The 25,541-nt window shown below is 33.1% G+C and overlaps 2 protein-coding genes across 2 annotated transcripts; both read left to right on the forward strand.

The window, feature by feature from the left end:
- The first annotated feature begins 2,095 nt into the window (after positions 1-2,095).
- Positions 2,096-3,884, forward strand: F4817DRAFT_322686 (mannose-binding lectin). The gene is made up of 2 exons (XM_049301436.1): positions 2,096-2,501; positions 2,708-3,884. The coding sequence occupies exons 1-2, from the start codon at positions 2,274-2,276 to the stop codon at positions 3,803-3,805; spliced, it is 1,326 nt and encodes a 441-aa protein (XP_049163999.1). The 5' UTR covers positions 2,096-2,273; the 3' UTR covers positions 3,806-3,884.
- A 17,511-nt stretch (positions 3,885-21,395) lies between these two features.
- F4817DRAFT_9345 (ras GEF) lies at positions 21,396-25,482 on the forward strand. The gene is made up of 2 exons (XM_049308062.1): positions 21,396-22,314; positions 22,373-25,482. Exons 1-2 carry the CDS (start codon positions 21,769-21,771, stop codon positions 25,433-25,435), a joined length of 3,609 nt encoding a protein of 1,202 aa, XP_049164000.1. The 5' UTR covers positions 21,396-21,768; the 3' UTR covers positions 25,436-25,482.
- The last annotated feature ends 59 nt before the right edge of the window (positions 25,483-25,541 follow it).

Below are 25,541 nucleotides of genomic sequence, written 5' to 3' on the forward strand. Positions count from 1 at the left end.
CGGAAGAGCTTTGAGAGTTTAAGCAGTTAGTTGCTACAGGTAGCGTAGCTTCGGAAGGTCTCCCCGCATCTAGCTTACCACACACACTTGCAGGGATTCCGAGTCCAGGATTTTCCTTTAACTGGTGGCCCTAATCCCGAGCATCAATGAGGCGGGTGCGCGATGCTTAATGCAGGGACACTGCCACTCTTGCATACGCACGATCATACTATACAGATGCAGATACAAGTTGGTAAGCTCTCGGGGACCATATACGTACATAATGGTGGGGTGAGAGGATAGGAAGGGTTTGGAATCGGGCATGCCCCTACGATGGGGCTTTCGTCCATTAATGCCGAAAGTCTAGTTACAAGATAGAACATAAGCTGTAGAGGTCTAGCGGCGTGATAACATGATCTTTCAATTAGCAAACCTGGAATACGGGCATTAGTGCTGTGTGATCTATTACTTACCTGCCTACATGGTGGCGTGGGCACTTACATAGACGATCCATAATAGCCCGAACTTCTATCACATCACACCGATACCGCAGCATCATTGTGGCTTTGGTCACAGGAACAGGTACCTAGTCGTCTTGATGCTATGATCTACTTTTATTACCTACCTATAGCACAGCAAAATATGCGATATTTTAAAGATGGCCTGCTCCGTTCCCGCATAACATACTCTATGAGAATAGTATCCTATTTCAGAATAGTCGTCTTGATACGCTGTGGCTCCATTATGCGAGCGCGCAGAGTGGGGGATTAGCAAAGACAAATGAATACTTAGTTCCTCTCTACTGTACATCTCTGTTCCCCCCCAACGAGCAGGGTTCTATATGCGGGGGGAACACGGATGTCTCGAGCCTCTACAAGGAAAATCTCTAAGCCTCCTAGGGCATGTGATGCGGCAGAAGTAAAGAATAAGGTCACAGCATAGTTGATCAGAGAATCAATGTTATTGTATGTATGTGTATTCTTGCATCTATGCCGTGGCAAACATTCTACCCGAATAATCTAATAATTTAGATTCAATATTTCTATAATAATTGCAACGGGGATATCGTCTTCAATTCTCTGCAAGTAGCCATTGAAGAAAATATTAGAAAACCCGGTTCCTATGTAGAAACCATCTGAAGTCCGTTCCAAAGGGATTGTCTCAATGAACATAACGACTATAAACGATATGAAGAAAAAGTCCGATTGATTGTGAAAGTGTGTGCATGTGCGCGGCTATCCGCTTCAAGGTCCAGATTTTATCTTGGTAGATCTTGTCGTACGTCATCCACCATACCAAAAACCTGACGTTCTCCTCTTATTGCTGTTTGCTCTCGAGCATAGCACGTGGCCAAGAGACATAAGTGTTTGAAGCTTGAAACCGGGATGGTCTGATGCTGGAAGTAAACCTTGCGACGGATCACCTAGGATCTGCATGCCTGCCTACGCTGCTCGTCATAGCGCAACGGATCTTGCCATAATTCTGCTAGAGTGACGATAACCTCACACCTGAGGGACGTGCGCGGGTGATCTTGAACCGGCTTTCGGCAGACTGTATCCCTTCCAGACACCAAGCAAAGCTTGTCCAATGTGAGACGCATTTGATAATAGTATATATACATCAGGAGAGACCCCAGCGAAGTGGTAATTGATGATGTTCATTATAAATAGTCGTACAATAACTAATCTGCAAATCTCATTATAACAACGCAAGCTCGTTCCTCACTTATACAGGCATTAGTTACTAGATGTTAGGCCTATGAGCACCTAGAAGATATAAGAGCGCATAAAATATAAAATGAGATACCAATCCGTATTTCTCGCCTATAGTTGATCTGCCAAGTTACTACAATCTTGCTACTTAGCTTCACGTGCGCTGGCAATTGGCAATTGAGATTGGGAGAATATTAAGAATACCTGGTAGCTGCGTAAGCTGGCTTAGTTAGGAAGGTCAATCGTCGTAATGGTCGAGAACACGAGCTAGAAGCATTGTCGAATTCGATAACGGAAGAGGTCATTAATAGCAGCTATATAACGGGATGCGTCGCATCGGTATTGAATTTGTGCGGAGCGGCGCCGGCAGAGAAACCCATTATGGTAATCGGAGGCCGAGAGGATGGAGACTTTACGAGATGAAGGATACGACCCTTTCTTTAACTAATCTTCGTTCTATCTTAATTTATTATGCGTGCTACTTGCTGTTGATAGCCTAGATGGAAAGAAAACATAAAAGGGGCTAAGTAATCATTACTTGTAGCGAAATAGAGGTCAGCATCGACTCTCGCCAACGTAAAGATGAAGCGTCCAACCACGAATCTTGCCGTCTCAGTCAGTGCGTTGGCTCTGCTAATCAGCGATGCACTGGCAGCTAGTAGCGGCGAGTTTAGTGTCCTTAGCATGAACGTCGCAGGCTTGCCAGATTTCCTCAATAACAACGAGGTTCCAGGAGACAAGACCACCAACTCGGGGTTGATCGGCACGAAGTTTGCGCAGTACGATTATGACATAATTCACGTACAAGAGGTACGTACGATATTTTGCCTTCCCCTTGGTTCGTTATGCATCGATGATTCGTAAGAGTTTGGCAAATGGTCTGGTTTTGAAACCGTCTGTTCCATCCCCCTGCGCTGTTGTCCCTTTTCGTTCAAACAGAGGCCTGAGGGCAGAGGGGCTGCGACATACATGCTGCATGATAGACAAGAAGGATCTAAGCTAAACGAAAAACCCAGGACTTCAACTATCACGCTTACATCTATGAGACGGACACGCACCCATACCGTACGGCTACTTCGGGAGGTGTGCCCTTCGGCTCCGGACTCAACACCTTATCGAACTTCGACTGGGTTGAATATGAGCGCGTCAAGTGGGAAACGTGCAGTATTGGCTCAGGTGACTGTTTGACCCCTAAAGGCTTTACCTTCATGCGTGCCACCATTGACGATGGCGTTTACGTCGACGTATACAACCTACACACAGACGCGGGTAGCGAAGACGGCGATATAACAGCACGTGCCGCCAACCTCAAGCAGGTGGCTGACGCTATCGATGCTCGTAGTTCTGGCAACGCTGTGCTTGTATACGGAGACACTAACAGCCGCTACACGCGGACGGGTGACGGTATCCGCATCTTCTCGGAGCAGAACGGACTCACAGACCCTTGGGTTGAGCTCGTGCATGATGGCACCATTCCGAACGTCGAAACCATTTGCGAAAACCCAAGCACCACTAACGAATGCGAGACAGTCGACAAAGTCTTCTACCGCGGGAGCGCGCTTCTCGACCTGAGCGCTACGTACTGGAACTACGAGAGTACCAAATTCCTACAGTCTAACGGCAGTATCCTGTCAGACCACAACCCTATCACTGTGAATTTCACCTGGTCAGCAGGATCAGGTCTGCAACAATCTGGATTCTGGGGTGGCCCACACGGCACTTGGTTCAGTGATGTGACATTGCTCTCGGGGAAGACGTCACCAAAGGTTAGCACGCTCACCTTCCGGGGTGCGTCGAGGTTAGATAGCGTTGGCCTAACGTTAGCTGATGGCACGACGTTTACGCACGGGGGTGATGGTGGCGATACTGCGTCCTTAACGCTTAATGCCAATGAGCGTTGGACTAGCGCCCAGTTGTGTCAGGGTCAGAAGAGCGATCAGACGCGCAACTTCTATATAAAGGCTACAACGAGTGCTGGCCGGACTCTAGAGGCCGGAACGTCTACTTCGGCTTGCTCGACTTTCACGGCGCCGGATGGGTGGGGCATTGTCGGCTTCTTAGGCCAGAGCGGTGATGAGATAGATCAGTTGGCATTCGTGTATGCGCCGCAGTAGGTTGAAGCCATTCTACCGAAGTCGTAAATATATTTAATCGTAATAATACACCACTATATTTCTATGGTATCACTGGTAGATGTGCAAGGCAAGGGAAAGGGGTTAAGCTGTTGTTTATTTGCCGAACTGATCTAGACTATTCGGCTATGTAAAGTTTGCATCGTATTGTCGTAGTAGCCTGAATGGTAGCATCTACACTACATCTAAGCCGTATCTTTTACATCTTGGAGTTTCTAACGCTAATGAAAGAGGATCGGCATTGCAGATGTACTTACTATGGAGAAACAGATCGCTAGGTCCTAGGTTAGTTGCGGAGGGGGTTGCAGAGCATGCGGCCACTTCGTTTCCGTTTCTCTTTCATCGGCGCTCAAATATTGGGTAGCCAAATATGGATTAAATTAGGATTCCCTCGTGGCTACTCGTGTACCTGCGTTGCTCGCGTGGCTCCCGAGGTTAAGTAAGTACGTAAGTCTTGTAGTGCGACATTGTGTATGACGAGATTGAGTGGTTTCTGAGCCAACTTGATACCGACGGTAGATATGCAATCTATTGTGTATACGAGCACCCCTTTCTCGCCAAGATGGAGACTGGAGCTTCACTGTGCTACTTCATATCAGTGTAGGCATCATGGTCACAAAGTGCCAGAAAGGCTTAGGTACATAGCGTGTAGTATAAATTCGTGGCTGTTGTTAGTAGGCGCCTCGACTCTATCCGGGGCGCTGATATGAGAGCCAAAGAGAAGACTAATATGTAATATTCGCATCCGGTATCATGTCTCGTTTCATCACATAAAAGACGAGACCAGTATATGCTCGCAACCGTGCTCGTGTTCATGCATTGCCCGGACTGATATAAGATCCGAGCTTTGCTGGAGAACCCATGAAGCGATCATCCCTTCAGCCTTTTAAGTAGGTTGCCGCTTTCTGGAACCGCATCCGCAAGATCTAACTTAATCTGATTTATCGTACGCGGTTCCATTGATGTTGTGTAAATGGAAGGCTGAACGCTTGGGACGGCAGCCCCCCGAGATGGTCCTTGGCGGGCGTCGGGGCGTAAAGAATTGAAATTTGGACGGATCGAACGGATATCGAAGATGGATGAAAAGGTGAGCAAAGACCAACAGTTCCAAATTTTTAATCACCTGGGCAACCTCACCGGTGCCCCCTCGAACTTCATATTACGTTAAGGTACATAGTGCGTAAGTAGTTTAACAAGACGCCGTTGACACTAGGACCATTAGATCAAGCCATAGCTCGTAACTAAAGACGGAAACCCGCCTCGTGCCGTCGCCTCGTTTTGCTATATATTGAGGACCCCACACTGTAATTGTTCAGGGATGAGAGAGCCTTTGTATTCCCTGAAAACTCGCGTGGCGTGCGCCGCGTGAATGGCAACGGATTTCATTGGTAGTGCCCTGGTGCAGTTAGCTGCTGCCGTTGGCTCCATTAGAAAACCAAGACAATTCTAGGCCTAGGATCATGACCAAAGCGGTACCTAACTCAAAACTGACCGGGTTTGCACTTACACTAGCGACAAAATTTGGAAAGGCGGGAGGCTCGTGGCTTACACTAGGTACGGAAGCTCATCCGATGGGCACCAATTTAGAGTCTTCGAAGGCTAGAGGAGATCCTAACCCCGAATTCTGAATAGCCTACACCCCAATGAGCCTTAAGTTGAAGATGGGACAGCTGGATAGATACTGTACAGGTGGGACGTGCGGCTACTCTGGAAATATTGCACTAACGTTATCGTCAGCGGGTCATAAAATTTGAGGCGTACGATGAACACGTTTTACTGAGACATCGTGTCGCATAGAAATATCGTACCGCCTTCTAGGCCTCTGCTAGGTCTAGAATCATAAAACGGTCGGGTGCATTCTGAGTACTGCCTATCGTCATATACAAGAGGTCAACGGTCGATATGATGTATATGCCAAGAGAAAATTATTGATCTATGTTCACATGTGCTGATATAAGTCTTCGAGAACTGGCCGCAGTTGGCAGAGGGACGGATCCGAGAGTCCGGTTGGTCCCAGCATGTACGAGCTCCTTTGAAATTTACCAACCTCGATTGCAAAAAACACGAGGAGACAAGAGTTCGGGATTAAAAGTCCTCCTAAAGTTTTATGGAAGCTGGCAAAATATCTGAACCAAGATACTGGAGATTTCAGGGGTAAACACCAACGAACCCCCACAAATAAATTAATCGAATGAAAGCTTTCCGCGACAGTTAGTTCTGAAGAACGCTATTCCTCTAGAGAGCGGTTCATGCTCAAGCTAGCTTCTAGGGATTATCCTATCTGTCTAACATTGTCACTTTAGAGATCTTTATGTTTCGCATATACTACATTGACCTGAGATCTGAGTTGTAACAAGGCGCAAATTGACCTATCTCAAGTCGACATTGCGGGGCACCGTAACCATTGACATTGACAATAATCAGTAGCGGTACTCGAGTAATCTGAAAGCTTGAGCCTGTGATAGGCCAAAGAGCAATTTTAATAGACAGGCAGGGAGTCTTCAAGAGAAAACAGTAAGTTATCGCTATAAGGCTATGCCGAGGTTCAAGTTCAAAAGGGATAAAAGTAGTAAGCAAGCTAGGGTAAGTAGGTAGCTTATGACGATTCGGACATTCAAGGATATACCCTGATCTTCGAATTGGCGTCTGGAATTTTTTTCGTTCTTTTAGCATCCTTTTGTCGCTACAGTAAATACTCGATATAACGAATTGCAAAAAACATGGGTTTAAATTCGTTATATACTGAATTTGTTATTAAGCAGAAAAGATATATTAATGATGTATTTCCCAAAAAGGTAAAGTGTTTAGGCACGGGTTTACAATCATAAACTTAAGCGAAATTAAGTAAAACTTTTCCTAAAATAGCTAAATGTTAAGCTAAAAAAGGTATAACTTCACTTTTTATATAACGAATTTGGTGGTGACTAATTATTAAAACTAACGAATTTTGTTATATAAAAAAATTCGTTAAAATATATATAAATTTTTAAAAATATAGGATTAAATTCGTTATATCCTAAATTTGCTATGTAGTAGATTTGTTATATCGAGTGTTTATTGTACCTGGATATGCACCCCAGGGATACTTTTAAGACGGCACTATGTATGATGCGAGATTACTGAGATGTATAGATCGTGAGCTAGGTAGCTATGGATAGTTTCAGATAAATGGGCGTGGAGATTCTGAGGTTTTTTCTTTTCTTAGGAACCAGAGGCTCGAGCTTCTCGAGAAGAAGCTAGGGGTATTGACAGATGAGAAACGCACAGACATGTCAAGGCCATTACCTATGTACTGCGTACCTGTATGTAATACGTTAGGTACCTAATGACGAATCGAAAGCGTCTCGTTCGATATCCTTAGTTATTCTCAAAATACTACAAAGTTCGCCTTGTTTCTTCAGTGCTATAGTAGCACAATGGCTATTATATATGTCTTTACTACTCTAATCTCTCGCAACGATATATAAGGTAGATACTTGGGTATCTACGCTTTACCCACAAAGGTCATTGACAATGTACAGAATCTAGAAGCTCAGTTCTGGAAGCGGGGCTTACAGCATGGGGCTCCTCAATCTTAATCCGTGCAGGTTGTTGGATCGGTCCCTGGGATTGCACTGGCACAACATCGGCGTCGCCTAATAAACTACCTAGATACCTCTTACCTGGGTAAGGAATCGGAGAATATATACGCGCATATGATGCTGGAATGAAGAGCATCTAGAGGAAGTGCTTCTCTACTTTGAGATGAATAATATTTGTTTCCTAGTTCAAAGCGATATTAGAGTAGCCCGCCGTATCAATACCTCTATTGGAGCGTAAGAGGTATGTAATGTGACGTTGTTGCCTTTCACTTAACATAGGTAAATACATACTCTTGGTATTCTGTGCAGAATAACCTATGTGCGTGGTTAAGATTCGTGACGACACCAGGGCTTCTCGGCTCTACTCCCCAGATTGGCATCTAAACAAGGAAATGAGATGGCCGCTCGTAATCACAATTTAATTCCTTCGGCACCCACGTTCTCACATGGTAGTGTGGCCAATGCTTTAAAGTCTTGGCTGGAGCCTTTTTTTGGTTCCTGCATCCATACGATCCAACGGGCTCGTGTGACTACTGCAAACTCCGCAGCGTGGCTTGACACCAAGTAGAGAAGTCCTATGCGTGTTATTCGCCGGGGCTGACTACTTGCAACCACGGGGGTATCATTTGACGGCATCTACGTTGGACACGACCTTCTGTGCGGACTGGAAGTTATAGCCGGTAGGAGTTTTTGTTGTTGTTTTCCTTGGCATAGATAGGTCTCGGTCGGCTCACTCATTAGGTATGCTTCCGATTGAGACCTAAGACAACTTCAAATTTGCGACGTAGATGTAGATACGAGCTTGGAGAACCAACACCACCATCGTCAATTGAACCTTTCTATAGATTTTGACTGTAACATGCAGCAGCATATATCGTACTATGATTGGTAGTTTTCTGACCTTAGACTTAAGGTATATCGAACTCGGAAGTAGGTGAGCCGAGTAAATCGGCCGGGTTTTTTGTATAATCTATTAGTGTCGAAGATCCGGAAGAACAGACATTTTTGGCGATTTCCAAGCTTGGTCTGCGCGGGAACAATGGCAAAAGCTTGTACGGGGAACTACAAGCTTTGCGGGTTTATGCTGTATGATGTTGTATGTAGGACCCTGACGTCGTTAGGAGGAATCCCGGAACAGTGACATGCGTTGCCGTCCCTTGCGGCCGACAGTACCAATCCGTCATGGATACGGTATGGATTTTCTGATGCCTGGTATGCTTTACATGGTGTGGCTCGCGTGGCATTGCAAAGACGACACTATTCGTAAGGTAGCCAGTCAATTGCGTGGTACCTATGTAGTGTTAATTGTTTAGAGCAATAGTTTTGCAGCTGAACGCAGTCAAGTACTACGAATTTACCAATACAATTAGACCGTGTCAGAAGCGGTCGGATACCTTTATATATCGAATATCGGATTCTGTGGCGATAGGTATGTCGAAGTTCTCGAGGTGATGGTGCCGCCGCTGGATGAGGTATATGGGGCCGTCTTTCGGAGAGGGTAGTAATAATGCAAGCCACCCGAGGCTCATAGCTAATTAGAAGGCTCGCACAAATCGTGTGGCTAAGGCGGTGAGGGCCTAAAGAGCCATACAGAGTATGGTTCGTATCGTACCTAAGTAAGACTTCGGAACAAGTTACCTCTATCGTGACCGTCGGAAACCTACCATAGCAGCAAAGGGTGGTTTTAAGAAACGGTTCCTTAACAAAATACCATACCTCCCATATACATTATTTATTAAAAAAATAACGTTATTTCTCAAATAATCGTTACCCAGGCAACCACCGTTTTTCTTTCAAAAATCATTTTTCTTTTAAAAATCGTTTTTTTTTTAAAAATCGTTTTTCTTTTAAAAATTATTCTTTATTAAAAACTATTATTATAATAAAAATTAAATTTATTAAAAAAATTATTTTAATTATATAAATTATTACCGAAATATTATAAACTTTTAATTTATTTTTATTAATATTATAATTAATAAACCTTTTATTTTATATAAATTATATTTAAACTATTAATTAAAATTAAATATAATTTAATTAATTTAATAACTGTGATTTTAATAATAAATAATTTATTAATTAACTTTTATAAAATATTTAAATTAATAAATTTATTACAAATACCAATATAATATAAAAATATAATAATTACAAAAATATATTACTTAATATAAATATTAAATAAAAAAATATAATTAATATAAGTAAAATTATTTAAGCCATAATATTAAATATAATTACCTTTATTAAAAATAAACCGTTTTTTAATATTATTATATTTAATAAAAAAATTAACCTTATTTATAAATATATAAATGTTATTTATTATTAATTAAAAATAAATTTATATGCCTATTATATTTAAGCGTTATAATCTTATATATAAGGGCAGTTATTATTATAGTTATAATTTTAATAATATATTAATTAAAAATTAAACTTAAATATAAAAAGTAAATTGTTATATTTAATAGGTAAAGGATTTTTACCGAAAATAAAATACTTAATACGTTAAATATTTTTTGGTAAAATAAAGTTAATAATAATTAAATTAATATACATATTATTAATAAATATAAATATCTTTAATTCCGTATCTTTTTTATCCGCAATATTAATTAAGTTATTTCGATTAAAATAAAATAAAATATATTTTAATAAATTTAAATACTTCTAATATAATTTTTGCAATTTAGTTATAAAGCTTAGATTTTATTTATTAAACGCGTTTTAAATAATAAACCAAATAACAAATTAAATATTAAATTTTATTAATATTATATATTTAATATTAAAATAATTAATTTGGTATATATTAATTTTAAAATATTTAAATAAAATTATATATATATTAAATTTATTAAATTAAATAAATATATTAACATACCAATATAAATTTTTTTTAATTAATATGTTAATGTTAATAACTAAATTGTATTTTTTTGCAAAATTTACATAATATATAATAATATGGATATTTAATTGTAATATATTATTTAAATATTAAATAAACCGTTTAATTATATTTTTGTTAGTATATTTAATAAACGTTTCATTTAATGTAATATTTTAAATTAATACAACCAAGTTAATACAAAATCTTAATAAATTAATAGCATAAATATTTAATTAATTAAAAAAAACCTTTATTTTTTTAATTAAAACTTTTATATTATTACAATTAGTTATTAAAATTTTAAACTTTATAAGAATAGTATTACTTTTTACAATAATTATATACGTTTTTATGACGAAATAAATTAAGTTATTATTATTATATATATTTACCTTTTTTGCAAATGTGGGCTTAATATATATAAGTTTAAACCAATTATAAAAGAATACAAGAATAATAATAAATTATATAATATAAGTGGATATGTTATAATTTTATAAGTAGTATTTTAATAATTGTAATTAATGTATATTAAAGGAAAATAATTAATTTTATAATGTAAAAGTGTAAATTATTATTGTTAAAAATATTAAGATATTATTGTATAAAAGGATATATATTAAGTAAAATAGTTTATTATATTTTGAATGTGTAAGATTATATAACTGCGAAAAGATTAAATTTAAAATTAAAGTTATAGATTATAATGGTGGTAAAAGGTTTAATATATTTTATTATGTGTTATATACTTCTTTTTTAACATTATTAATATATGTGTTTATTGTATATTACATTTATGTAATTTAATAGTAATATTAGTTATAATTAATAATATTAAAATTTAAATATAATTAAAATATTTTTTTTATAAACGTAACGTAATAATAACGGTAAAATTTTTTAATATAAAAACTTTTAAATTTACTATTTTTAGTTTATTATAATATATTGCTAATAAAATAAAAAATAAAAATATAAATTAAAGTTTTTTTATTATTAATTATTATTTCCATGTTTTTATTAAATATTTTAAAGATATTAAAAGCCTTAATTACTTTATTAAAATTGGATTTATAAAGATTAAAAACTAAAAGGAAAATATTGTTAAATCGGAATTAATTTATTACAAAAAAATTAGTTAATATAATATAATTTTCTATTAATAATTTATATAAATTAAAAAATATATTAAACCTATTAATAAAATTAAGGTATGGTAAAAATTTTATAAGTCTTATAAATAAAAATTTTTAATCTTATTTAAATTTAAATATTTTTTTATTATATATATTAATTTTAAACTTACCGCGAATAAAATATATATAATAAAAAAATATAATTATATTTATATTTATTATAATAAATTTATTATTAATTACTTCGTTTAAAATAACCATGTAATAAACGTAATAATATTAATATTTTTAATTTCAAGTTGGAAATTTAACTTTATTATATTTTAATTATTAAATACTTTTTTTAAATTAAGAAAATAATAAATTTTCTTAAATTTTACCAAATTTATAATTATAATAAATATTTATTAAACAATAAACACTCGTTTTAAAAATATATATTATATTTAATATAAATATAAATTTATTTTTTTCTTATTAAAGTTTTATATATATATGGATTTTATTAATCCATTTATTATTATTATTAAATAATAAATATTTTTAAATTTATAAAGCAAATATATTTTTGTTATGTTTTATATAAAATCTAATATGTATATTTTATTTAAAATTATAAATATAATTAATATAAAAGTTTAAAATATTATTTATATTATTTATAACTTTATAATAAAAATAAATAAAAATAATATAATAATAATAAATTTAATTATTAAGAAAAATAATTACGTTATTATTAAAATAAATATTTTTTAAATAAAAATATTAATTACTAAATATTTAAATTAATTTAAACCAATAATATATATAATAAAATTTTATAAAATAATTGATAAATATAATAAAGTTATTATATATATCTTTATTAATATTAAATAATAAAAAAGTTTTAATAAATATAAAAAAGTTAAAAAATATAAATTTTATAATAATTAAAAATTTGTTTTTTACTTTAATATTTATTTATTAAAATTTTTTTTACGTTTTAATTTTATATTAATTAACTTTAATAGGTATTTTTTTTACATTTAATAAAATATTAACCTTATATATATTTAATAAAAGTAAACGTTTATATAACTATAATTTTAACGTTATTAATTAATTTAAAAGGTTTAATATATTACGGATTAAGTTGTTAAAATTGTCTCGAAAAAATTAAAGGGTTTTGTAAAAAAATAATTATCTTTTATAATTAAGATTAATGAATTTTACAAAAAAAATAAATGCTTTTTTAAATTACAAAATTTTAATTTTTTAATTTTAACATATTTTTATTAATTAAAAAGTATTATATGGATTATCCTTATAATAATATTTATTTAAATATTAGTTAATATAAAGATTTATAATTATATTTATGTGTAAATAATCAATAATAAAAGTAAGGAATATATATAAATTAAGTAATAATATAAAAAGGTTTTAAACTATTATTAAAAACTTAAATATAATTTTTAAATTTATACCATTATTATCCTTTTTTTTTTTATTAAAAGATAATTTAATTTTTAAAGCATTTTTATTATAAATAATTTCTTTATATATAATAGTGTTGGTAATATTAGACAGATTTAATACCAAATATATAATATAATTAATATTATTATTAAAAAAATTATAATATATTAAATTTAAATTAAAAATTATTATTATATATATAAACAAAATTAATAATTATAATTAATTATTTATTAATAGTAAAAACCTATTTTTATCCTTTTATTTAAAATAAACTTAATTATTTTTAATATTATTTTCGTTATAATTTTTTATTCCTTTTATTATATTATTATTAATACCAGTTATTTCCTTATAACAACTATAAATATTCGGTACAAATAACACTTTTTTATCATTAAATAAAGGAAATATATTATTAACATTATTAAATTAAAGATATTTATCCTTTTTTATATAATATATATTATTTTAAAAATATATATATTTAATAAAATTTAATTAACCAACTTTATTAATATTTAATTAATTATTATCCTTTTTAATATATATAAAATAAAACCGTTTATTTAATAAACTTTAAAATTATTATAATTTTAAATAAAAACTATTTTTTTTTCCGTATATTTTATATATAGCATAAATCCGTTACAAAAATATCGTAAAAAAAATAAAAAAAACATTTAAACGTTAATATTACTATTTATAAAAAAAATTAATAATATAAATAAATAATAAAATTATTGCAAAAAAAAAAAAATAAATATTTAAAAATAAATACTATTATTAACAAAAAAATAATAAAACCAAAAATAATTATATATGGTATTATAATAAATTTTTTTGTAATGTTATATATTTATTTAAATCGGAAATTTTTTTAATCCAAACTAAATATATTAAATAATATTAATATATACTTTATTTATAAAATAAATCGATATAATAAACGTTATTATTATTAATAATTACTTTTTAAAATCTTTAATCCTTTTTTTTATCTTTTTTTATTATTTATTTTATATTTTCTTTAAATAATTTACTTTTATCTTCTTTCGATATTAACAATTTATTATAACCAATATATATTATATTAACCGTTTTATACCGCTAAAAACTAGTTTATATATTTATTATAAATTAAATATAAATTTTATTAATTATATACTTATTTTATTTATTTAATATATTAATTTAAATTTAATTATTAGTTAACTTTATAAGTGGAGAACTTAGTGTTAAATAACCTATCTTTATTATTATAAAAGGATAATTTATTTTTACCATATTAAAAAAATAAATTAAATTTAATTTTATTAAATATATTTCAATTTATTAATAAGTATTTTTTTTATTTATAATTGTTTAATCTTTAATTTATAATAAATAAAGTAAAAGTTATATTAATAGTATAAATTTAAAAAAAATATAAACTTTTGTTAAAATATATTTTAATAAATTTTTTCCTTTAACTTAAACCAATATTGTAATAATGTTGTTAGTTAATAATTTTTAATACTTGTAAAAACCATAAGTAAATAAAGGTTATTTTTATAACAGCTTAAAAATAGTTTAAGTTAAGTTTTGTTATAATTTAAAATTGTGTCGATATTTTTTGGCTTTTTATAACCTTAATATTATTACTTAACTTATTTGAAATTAATATTTAAAATTGGATTTATTATTATTTTAATTTAAAAAGTTATTTAATTATATTATAAAGTTATTTTAAATTATAAAATATAAATTTTTATTTAAAAATTTTTATATAAATTTATTAATTTTAATGTTTAAGATGTATTAATATAAAAAAAGGATATATTAATAATTTTATAAATAATTACTTAATTAAAATAAAATTGTAAGAAACGGATTTTTTGTTATTTTGTTAATAAATTGGAAAAAAACTAAATTTTAATATATTTAAATATATTTATAGCTTTTAAATTATATTTATTATTAATTATTAAAAGATTTTTATTAATAAAATATAACTTTTTTTTTAATATTTTCGGCATATATTTTATTTGTTTAATAATAAATTATATAAATTTATTAAAATAAAGGCCATTTTTAATTTAAATATTAAATAAAATCTTAAATAATTAAAAATAAATCTTAAATAAAATATTAATTTAAATAAACGTGTTAATATTTATAAGATGTTTAAATTAATTTATAAAATTAAAAAATTCAAAAATATTAAACTAAATAACTTTATATAAACTTTACCTTAAAATATTTAAAATATATTAATTTATAAACGGATATTTAAACTATAAGAATTTTAATATTTTTAACATTTTAAATTTAATAATTTATTTTTATTTTTATCTTTTAATACCTTTTTATTTAATATATATATTAATATGTTATGTAATAATCAATTTAACATATTAAACTTTATATTATTTAATAAAGATAAATATATTATTATTAAATTTAATAAAAACATTATTAATATAAATAAATTTATTAAAAATAAACTTATTAAGGGCGTATTTATTAATTTGCAATTAAATAATTATATTATAAATAATATATTTAAAAACAAATTACCTAGTAATAAATTACCTAATAGCAAATTACTTAACAGTAAATTACTTAATAACAAATTACTTAAAAATAAATTTAATTAAAAAAAATTTAATTATAAATTTAATAATATTAAACGTAAATCAATTATACTTATAATTATTTAAATTAAAGCTAATATTTATTTTTATAATAATATATTTTTATTTAATTAAAATTTTATTTAACCTTTTTAACCATAAACCAATTTAACTTATAAAATTAAAAAAAATAAAGTTTCGATTAATTATAAACGCATATTTTAACTATAAACTTTTTAACGTTTTATTTATTATAACATTTATTAAAATAATTTTCGAAATAATTTTTATAATTTCTTAAACGTAAAAATTAATCCAATTAAAATAATGTTATAAACTACTAAAATATTAACTTATATATTAATAAAAAAATAATAAAAAAGCCATTAATAATTTTTAAAATTAAACAATTTAACGTTATAAAAAGTTAATTAAGTTAATTACCATTAATATACGTTAATTTTTTTTTTTTTTTTTTTTTTATTTAATATAAAAATAACTTTTATATTATATTTTTTATATTAAATACAAAATAATATAATTAATAAACCTTTTTAATAAATATTATAAATTTACAAAATAATTAATTATTAAATTTTAACATTAAAATATAAAAAATGTTTTTTTTTTTTTTTTTTACATTACAATTAATAAAAAAGGTAAAAAAGGATAGCGTTTACATTTAAACCACAAATAAATTTAAAAATTTAACCAATTAAAAATACAAATCTAACCACATTTTATACTATTACCTTTTATTGCTTTATTTTTATTAACAATAATATAATAATTACGTTTAATAACCGCACATTTATAACATTTTAAAAATATATATATATAATATATTTTATTAATTTATTATAATTAACATAAAATTAAAACCAATTATTAATTTTATAACCTTTTTTACCGGAGAAAACTATTAATAATTAAAAAAAATAATAAAAATCTATTATTTAAATTACACTTTATTATTACCGTTTTTATTTTTTAACATAACTAATTTAAGTGATTTATAATATATTTTATTATATTACACTTATTATTTACTTTATGGAAATATATGAAACTTAATAAAAAAGCGCAAACTTAACTTTACCAATTTATATTTTACCAAATCTTTTAAAATAAATAATTTTCGGTTAAAAGTTATAAATAATATTATATTATTAAAACGTTATTATTTCCACATATCCAAATATAAATAAAGTTAATTTCCAATTTCTTTTTTATTATTTTTATTATTAACTATTAATAAATTCCTTATATCCGATTATTTTTAAATTTATTAATTAAATATTTTTTATTTTTAATAAACTATTAAAATTATAAGCTTTTTTAAAAAATTAATAAACTCCTTTCGTTAACATTAACGTTTCCATTGTATTTAATTTACATAAAAAACCTTACCATATTACTAAAATACGTAATTTTATTTAAAATATACATATTATATCTAAATTTATTAATAATTAATTATAAACAAATAATATACGCATTTATTTTAATTGTAAATAAATATAAAATATAAAAACTTATTTATTAAATAAAATATAATTTTACAACAATTTTTATTTTTACTATAATTAAAATAAAATTATCTTATTTTTAAAAATTAATTTAAAATAAAAAAATTAATATTATTTGGTTATATATATTTTTAACCCTTTTAAAAAAATTAATAATAATAATATAAAAATTATTATTTTATATTAAAACCAACGCTATTTATTATTTTTTTATACTTTTATAAAATTTCTCTTTACTTAATTTACTTAAATTATATTTATTAATAACGTTATTATAATATTTATTAATACTACCATTAAATATGTTAATAATAAAACAAAATATGTTATTTATAAACTTATTATACTTAATAGTAAAATAAAAAAATATAAAAAAAAAATATTTATTTAAACTAATTTTATTTAACTATTTACTAAAATAATTAATATTTATTAATCTTTTACTGGGCAAAAACGGAGCCATAATTAAATAAAATAAAATAATACCAATAATTATTCCAAAATAGTTTATTTATTATATACCAAACAAATAAAATAAAATATAAATAATTATTTTATTTACAAATATAATAAATTAATTTATTCGTTATATATAAAATAATTAAAATAAAAATATGATAATAATTATAACAATAATGGTTTTAATTTTATTTATAACGTTAATAATTATTTATTAAATAATAATAATTTTCTTAAAAAAAATAAATAACCTATTAAAAAATCTTAATTATATTTTAATTATAAAAACTATAACTATTTAAATGTTAAAATAAAATTTACGCTTTTAAAATATACCATATTTAAACTAACCAGATTTATAGTAAATTTAATTAATAATATTAATTAAAATTTTAATTATAATATTAACCATAATAACTTTAATTATATTTTATTAAAACTTAACATACTTAATAACATATCAAGTAATATATTTGCAAAAATATTTTATAACTTTTATATATGTTTAATAAACAATTATTTATAATTAAAACTTTTATTAATTATGGTAAAAGTTTAAATAAAACATATAAACAATAATAAAGGTTTAAATAAAACATATAAATAATAATAAAAGGTTAAATATTTAAATATATAAATAATAGCAAAAAAATAAGTTTAAAATATTAAATATTTATAAAATATATTATTTATTTAAATCTTTAAGTAATTATAATATATATTATTATTATTTAATTTTTAAAGTTTTAAAATATGTTACTTAAATGTAAACAATTATTAATATAAATATTATATTTAATATTTATACCTTTTTATATAAATTAAGCGGGTAAATATTTTTTAGCTAATAATAATTATTTATTAAAAAATAATTTTCGAATATAAAATAATTTTTACGTCTAATAACCGTTTTTTAAAACCACCTTTTACTGTTATAGTATATATTATAAAATTCATTGGTAAAACATATAATCGACGTATACGAAACTCATACCGCGTATGTCCAGGAGCGATACTATTGAACAGTTTATTATATTTTTGAGGCTTACCATCTGTGCCTGAACTTCAATGGTCGCGTGGGGAGAAACGCGGAGGGTAGTAGAATGCACAATAAGGTACCAAAGCAACTGCGCCGACGACCACCTGTAAAGTGACACAGCATGGGCTGGTTTGGTTTTCTATTGGCGTAGAAGCTATATGTACATATCCAGTAGGTGGTGTGATTATTGGAGATAGTCGCACTCGGGAATAGTGTTGCGTGACTTACATACATAGGTAGGTACCTTAATACAACACGATAATTTCTTTTATTTTACGAATACCTAAGGGGTGGTTAATCCAGGCTTATAAGGCAAGGTCATGTAAATAGCAAACATAATTGTTCGATACGACCATTGATATACGCGATCTGTGTTTCTATGTACGAAGTAGATATCTAGGTACTTGCATTAGGTACCCAAACCTACTTGAACCTAGTACTGTATGGAAACAGTCCTCAATAAACGCATGTCCTCGTAAGTGACGATATTAAATTTACGAAACCAACGTTATGCTATTAGTACCTGTAAGAAGTGCAATATATCCGAGATACGCCAGTTTTTAACAAACCATCTTAAAATTCGCCGTTCCATTCCTAATTCCTACCGCGGAAACCGGACAAGCAGCACTCTCACCTAAGATTCTATTTTCCCGCGGACTAGCTCCAAGTGGCTCACCGGGATCGACCATCTCGATACTCTACAAAGGTCGGTACGATCTGCTAAGTTGATTACAACATAAAATGGCCCAAGTTTCTTGCCTGCATGGTACACTAACGGAAACCCCCCGACTCCATACCTACGCACATACATAGATCTGAAGCCATCATCAATACTAGTGCTATTACATGGTTATTACAATTTACATGGAACTTGCACCAACTGACGGATTCTTTATTTTACTATACCTAGTAGTTAGATATTGGATAGTGACCAACAAGCTTAATAGTTTATTAATCATCAACCCTTCCGAAAACACCAAATTGCATGACCAATGGTGGTTTAAATAAGCCTTATAACGTGTCATGCACCTCTACGAACGTCTAGATCGCGACAATCAATAGTTTAAGCCCATCTAACGCCTTTCTCCATATTCCCCATAGGTTCTCTGCCTATTGGCCACGTTCTAACGAATCTTCTTCGAGATCTATAGTAGCTGAGTCGTGTTCCTCCTAGGAGAGGCACGCCTTTTCGTACGTCCCGAATGCCCCATGGAAGCTATGTATCAATATGTGCGTTTAAGTTCGAATACTGCATCGTATAATGGCCTACGGATGGTGTTGAGATGGTTGTCTGCTAATATTGCCGCTTGGCGCCAGACGAAAGAATACGCGAATAAGAGACCAGAGCTGCAACTCCAATCACTCTCGAGGTCGGCGAACAGAGCTTTGGATTATTATCAGGATTATAAGACGCATCTGTTCAACTTTGTAACCGGCCTTAAGCCGAGAATCGTCTCTCGTACCTACCCCGTGAACTTACAGTATGCCTGACTGTACTGCATGTATCTACAGAAGGTGCATACCGCATCATCTGGTCGAGTACCTGTGTATCTAACCTAAGGAAGCCCCGGAGACCCTGTAGGGTATCCCTGTACGACATGAGAGGTACCCACTGTACCTAACCCATGCTGGGTGTCAAATTAGTAGCTTCCTAACCAAAAAAGCTCGAGCAGAACCCACCAATAGGTAGTGGCACAGGACCCACTGAAGCTTGTCAGTCAAGGTCGCAGTTCCCGAACATACCCCTGGTTGCCCTCCTTACCCCCCCCTTTGGAGATACGTACATATTCCCGGCTCGTAGGTCCATCATGCCTAATAAAAATGTTGCCGAGTCTTTGTTAGGCATAGCTGCATGGGGGTTGCAACGGGCAGGTCCAATAACGTGGATAATTAAGATAATAGTTGCTAGTAGGACGTGCAGGAGCGCATTGGTATCTGTTTTTCTCGTGCATCTCCCCAACCTATCTTGCCGCATCTGCATCTGCATTTTGTCCTACCATCTCCTTCATCCACTTACACAAGCTCAGTTTGACTTTGTAGGTCGAGTATTTGCGCCGGCACAGGGACGCAACCTAAGTGATCAGACGGGTCTGAGTACAATACGACGCTTTCACCCTCCCATATTCATCCGTCTATCTTTCACATCCTCATTTGATGTGTTGATTCCCTAAGCGCTCGCGATACTAGTCGGCCACGAATATCCATCCCCAATATTTCTCACTATTCTCGGACTTGGTTATGGACTCGGAATAAGTTTGGGATCAAAGGAAAGCTTGCAATTGATAGGACGATCGACTCGAGAGTAAAAGTGTCGACACGGTATTGGACTTACCCGCGAACTGGTGGAACCATTTTCGGCAATCGCAGTTATCGACATCGACTATCTCAATTATCCCATTACCTTTCGAGAAGCTTGGGTTAAAACACTCAGCGCCCCTCTTCTGTTGGGTATACTGATTGTGGATTGTGGAAAGGTAAATTTTCATTTCTTTTGTGATTTTCCTGGATATTTTTATGCGAGCTTTCTCTAAGGAAGGGAATCGAGAATATTGGTTTTGCGCTTCCGGGTTGGTGCATCAAAACCCACGAGGTACGCATACGGGCATAGTTCTCTTCCGATTTCCTATCGCGCATGGTAGGACGGAGGAAACGATCTTCTTTACTGCCTAATATGGTATGCTACATGTCAAATAGAAAGAGTCGTCATAAGCAATTGGGTCTGAGACTTTGCGTCAAGCACATACCCCAGAATTGCTTAAGCTAAGCTACCTCCTAGGTAGATAGCTTCAACATTCCTATCTTGGACCCCTCCTGTCCAGAAACCTGATAATATTTTTTTACTTTGTCTCCCTTCATTCCATCAGCTTCTCGGATTTTCTCCTTCGCAGCAATTGCAAACAAATGGTCGCGTACTAACAAATTTTCTGTTTCTCTCGCAGGTTCTTCTGGTTATTCTACAACGCCTCTTCAACCTGAACAACTAGTGTTCTCGCAATAACCGCACATCGAACTTTCTAGAATCGCCTATTCCAGACACAGTTATTTATGGTATCAGAAAGCTTTCGAGTCTCAAGACTCTCAGAGAAGAATTAAGACGTGGTGCACGTCCGCTAGAGCACCTACGTCGTGAGGAGCCTGGGTATCTCCTCTAACTACTAGCTGTTGCGAAAGTGACAGCAAAACTTGGTCCCATGGTTTTCTACAGCGCAGTTTTACAGCAATCATGATGCTGGGTGACCAATCTATGCGAGCGAGCCTACAAGTGGCTCCGCTCGCAATCAACAAGAACCGCTACGATGAAGCAGCAATGAACCCGCAGGAAGGTGAACTAACAACATCCACGCATCCCTACTCTCAGTCCCAAATAACTCCGCCTTCGACTCCTAATGATTCGCAGGAGGAGTTAGTTCCCCAACCCGCACCATCAAACCCTATCTTTCATAACTTCCTCCGAGCCTTTTATCCGTTCCATCCCACATATGCTATGTCAGACTCGACCGTCACACTACCCTTGAACGAAGGCGACGTGGTCTTAGTCCACTCTATTCACACTAATGGGTGGGCCGATGGGACATTGTTGATATCCGGTGCGAGGGGATGGTTACCAACGAACTACTGCGAAGCGTACGACCCCGAGGAGATGAGGAATTTACTCAATGCGTTGTTGAATTTCTGGGACTTGCTAAGGAGCACAGCGACGAACGATCGGGACATCTTTAGCAACCAGGAATTCATGAAAGGCATTATTGCAGGTGTGCGCTATCTATTGGTAAGCTAAAAGATTTGTGTGGAATTGTTCTGGTTACAAGTAGCTAATCGTGTCCCAGGAACACACACACTGTTTGACCCGGGAGTCAGCTACAATACAGAGGAGCGAAATCTTACGGCGTGGTAGGAAGTCGTTGCTATCCGAGCTATCATGTTTAGTGAAAATCGCCAAACGACTCCAAGAAACATTGAAAAGTTTACCGCAATATATCAACGATGTGAACGACATCATTGACGAGATGATCCTGAAGGCATTCAAGATCGTCGTCAAAGGCGTTCGATTTCTGGACTTGATCGAAGACGATAGACGGTTACGCGCACCTGCAGTAACAGTCATGGCAACCGTTGTCGAGGAGTCATTCGTCCCACCAACGCCACCTTTGGAGTCTACGGAGTTTGAGAGCGACCGGAGAGACGAAGCTGCATCTTCCCGAACAGCTGTCGATGCAGTGACCACTAAAGGGTTGGCACCACCGGCAGCCGACGACGCACAAACAACTGGATCCACCAACAAACGATTATCATCTAGCGTTTACTCGTCTGCTAATGTAGCAAGTAATCGGATGTCTCAACTCAGTTCGTTACACGGAAATCGATTATCGGCTACTATATCACACAGAGTGTCTCTAGCCGGTCCTTCTCCATTATCGCATTCCCAAAATCTTGTTTCAGAGCGGCTCAATTCCTGCCATGATACGTTTTTATCGTATCTTGGATCTTTCATTGGCCGATTGCACGTCCAATCTCAATCCCGACCGGAACTCGCCCTCGCTATTAAGCATTCGGTTATCTCAGGCGGAGTGCTTTTCTCAGTGGTGGATGCGATATGCGATCACAACATATCCGTTTCGGACACGTTGGGACAGTCGCGTGTAGCCATGTACGATCGTATCAGAGATTTGGTCTACCTTGCCCGTGAGATTCTAGGTAACCGGGGACCTGACGGCGAGGACGTCATTATGCCACAAGATAACAGTCGGCTTCTCTCAGCCGCTACTGGGTGCGTCAAGGCAGCTGGCGAATGTGTGGCAAAAACCAAATGGGTTTTGGAAAGAATAGGCGATTTCGAATTCGAAGTCGAGAATGGAAACCTGGGCATTGACCTGGGTGTCTTTGAAGCTGTATCCGAGAGCCAGCCGCGAACGCCAACCGAATCAACAATTTCGGAAACCAAAACACCTGAGTCGTCATCTAGGCCTAATCGTTCGACTCAATTATCGATCGATAAGCCACTCCCTGAGGTCCCTGTTGAAAATACGCAAGGGCAAGAAGCTTCCGAGCAAATCTCCTCGCCTGCATCAAGGCCGCAATCGGTGATTGCAGATGATAGAGCTTCGAGCATGGCGTCTTCTGTCTCCTCTATTCGACCTTTACCCCCGGTTCTACCAAGGCTTACGACTGCCATTCTACCAAATGAGCCGTATAGCCCTACGACAGAAAGTTCGCAAGACATCGAGTATCAGAATTCTTTCCGATCTGATACGGGCACCGCTTCCAGTTCTGGAAGTAACAACACATATCTGAGCCGTGATTCGGAATCGAGCATGGTGTCCGATATTTCCACGTGTGCCACAACACCTGATATTACACTCGTACCAAAGGCTCAACCGTCCTTGTCAGACTTAAGTACAGCAGGCAGTTCCAGCATAAGCGAGGAAGTCGAGGAGCTCGAGTCGAAATTATTAGAGAAAACATTTGCCAATGAACTAATGTTTAACAAGGAGGGACAAATCACTGGTGGCTCACTTGCTGCTTTAGTCGAGCGTCTTACAACCCACGAAGCGACGCCTGACGCCATGTTTGTATCCACCTTCTACCTCACCTTCCGGCTATTCTGCACACCTAGCAAGCTGGTAGAAGCACTCATTGAGCGCTTCGATTACGTGGGTGAGAATCCCAACGCAGCAGGCCCGGTAAGATTACGTATCTGCAATGTCTTGAAGGGATGGCTAGAATCGCACTGGCGCGATTCTGTTGATCACGAAGCGTTGCCGCTCATTCAGAATTTCGCAGAGTTCAAACTTGGGTCACTTCCTTCTCCAGGTGCAGGTAAACGAATCATGGAACTCTCGCAGCGAGTTTCGTCCACAGATGGTTCGCTGGTACCCCGTCTAGTGTCCTCTATGGGGAAGACGAGCACCTCCACTTCTCAATACGTCCCTATCGACACGCCGATGCCCAACCCCACCATATCTAAAAGCCAGCAGAATCTGCTCAATAACTGGAAGTCGGGGGGCAGCTGTCCCTCTTTTCTTGATTTTGAACCTCTCGAAATTGCTCGCCAGCTAACTCTCAAACAAATGAGCATCTTCTGCTCGATCTTGCCAGAAGAGCTACTGGGTTCTCAATGGATGAAGAAGAATGGTGCATCCTCGCCTAACGTAAAGGCGATGTCGAGCTTCTCGACCGACTTATCGAATCTCGTGGCGGACACTATTCTTCAATATCCAGAAGTCAAGAAGCGTGCCGTGGTCATCAAACAGTGGATCAAGATCGCCCATCAGTGCCTGGAACTGAATAACTACGATGGCCTCATGGCTATTGTTTGCAGTCTAAATAACTCTATTATCAGTCGCTTGAGAAAGACTTGGGACCTCGTGAGCCCAAAGCGACGCGAAATGTTAAAAACCATGCAAGCTATTGTTGAACCATCCAACAACAATAAGGTGCTTCGAGCTCGTCTTCAGGGCCATGTCCCTCCGTGCCTCCCGTTTCTCGGCATGTTTCTAACCGATCTTACGTTTGTCGATATTGGCAACCCCGCTACAAAACAGCTTCCTGGCTCTGGTCCGAACGAGAATGGCTTAACAGTTATCAATTTTGATAAGCACACCCGAACCGCCAAGATCATCGGCGAGCTGCAACGATTCCAGATTCCCTACAAGCTGACAGAGGTTCCGGACATGCAGGAATGGATTCAAGCGCAAGTTACTCGTGTGAAAGAGACCGACCAGGGCAACGTTCAAGTCAGCTATTACCGAAAGAGTTTATTACTCGAACCCCGAGAAACATTCTTGAGAACCCCAACTGAGGGCTCAGCCGCTACACCAGCAGGTCAAAGGGCGGATTTGTTCGGCTGGATTTCGAGAGATCGCCACAACAATGCGACAATTTCTACGTAATGACGCCTACTCGTAACATTGGCCATCATTACCGCCGCCTACCCTCACTCGTTACTACTTTTTCCGTCAACTTTTTATTTTTATTTTTTTGTCTCATCCATTGATA

This window comes from Daldinia loculata (assembly GCF_022478755.1).
Source record: "Daldinia loculata strain CBS 113971 unplaced genomic scaffold F4817scaffold_1, whole genome shotgun sequence".
NCBI classification, from domain to species: Eukaryota; Fungi; Ascomycota; class Sordariomycetes; order Xylariales; family Hypoxylaceae; genus Daldinia; species Daldinia loculata.

Coding starts and splice junctions, on each gene's coding strand:
- F4817DRAFT_9345 (XM_049308062.1), top strand. CDS start 21,769: ATGATGCTGGGTGACCAATCTATGCGAGCGAGCCTACAAGTGGCTCCG. Junction 22,315..22,372: donor CAGGTGTGCGCTATCTATTG/GTAAGCTAAAAG, acceptor ATCGTGTCCCAG/GAACACACACACTGTTTGAC.
- F4817DRAFT_322686 (XM_049301436.1), top strand. CDS start 2,274: ATGAAGCGTCCAACCACGAATCTTGCCGTCTCAGTCAGTGCGTTGGCT. Junction 2,502..2,707: donor ACATAATTCACGTACAAGAG/GTACGTACGATA, acceptor CGAAAAACCCAG/GACTTCAACTATCACGCTTA.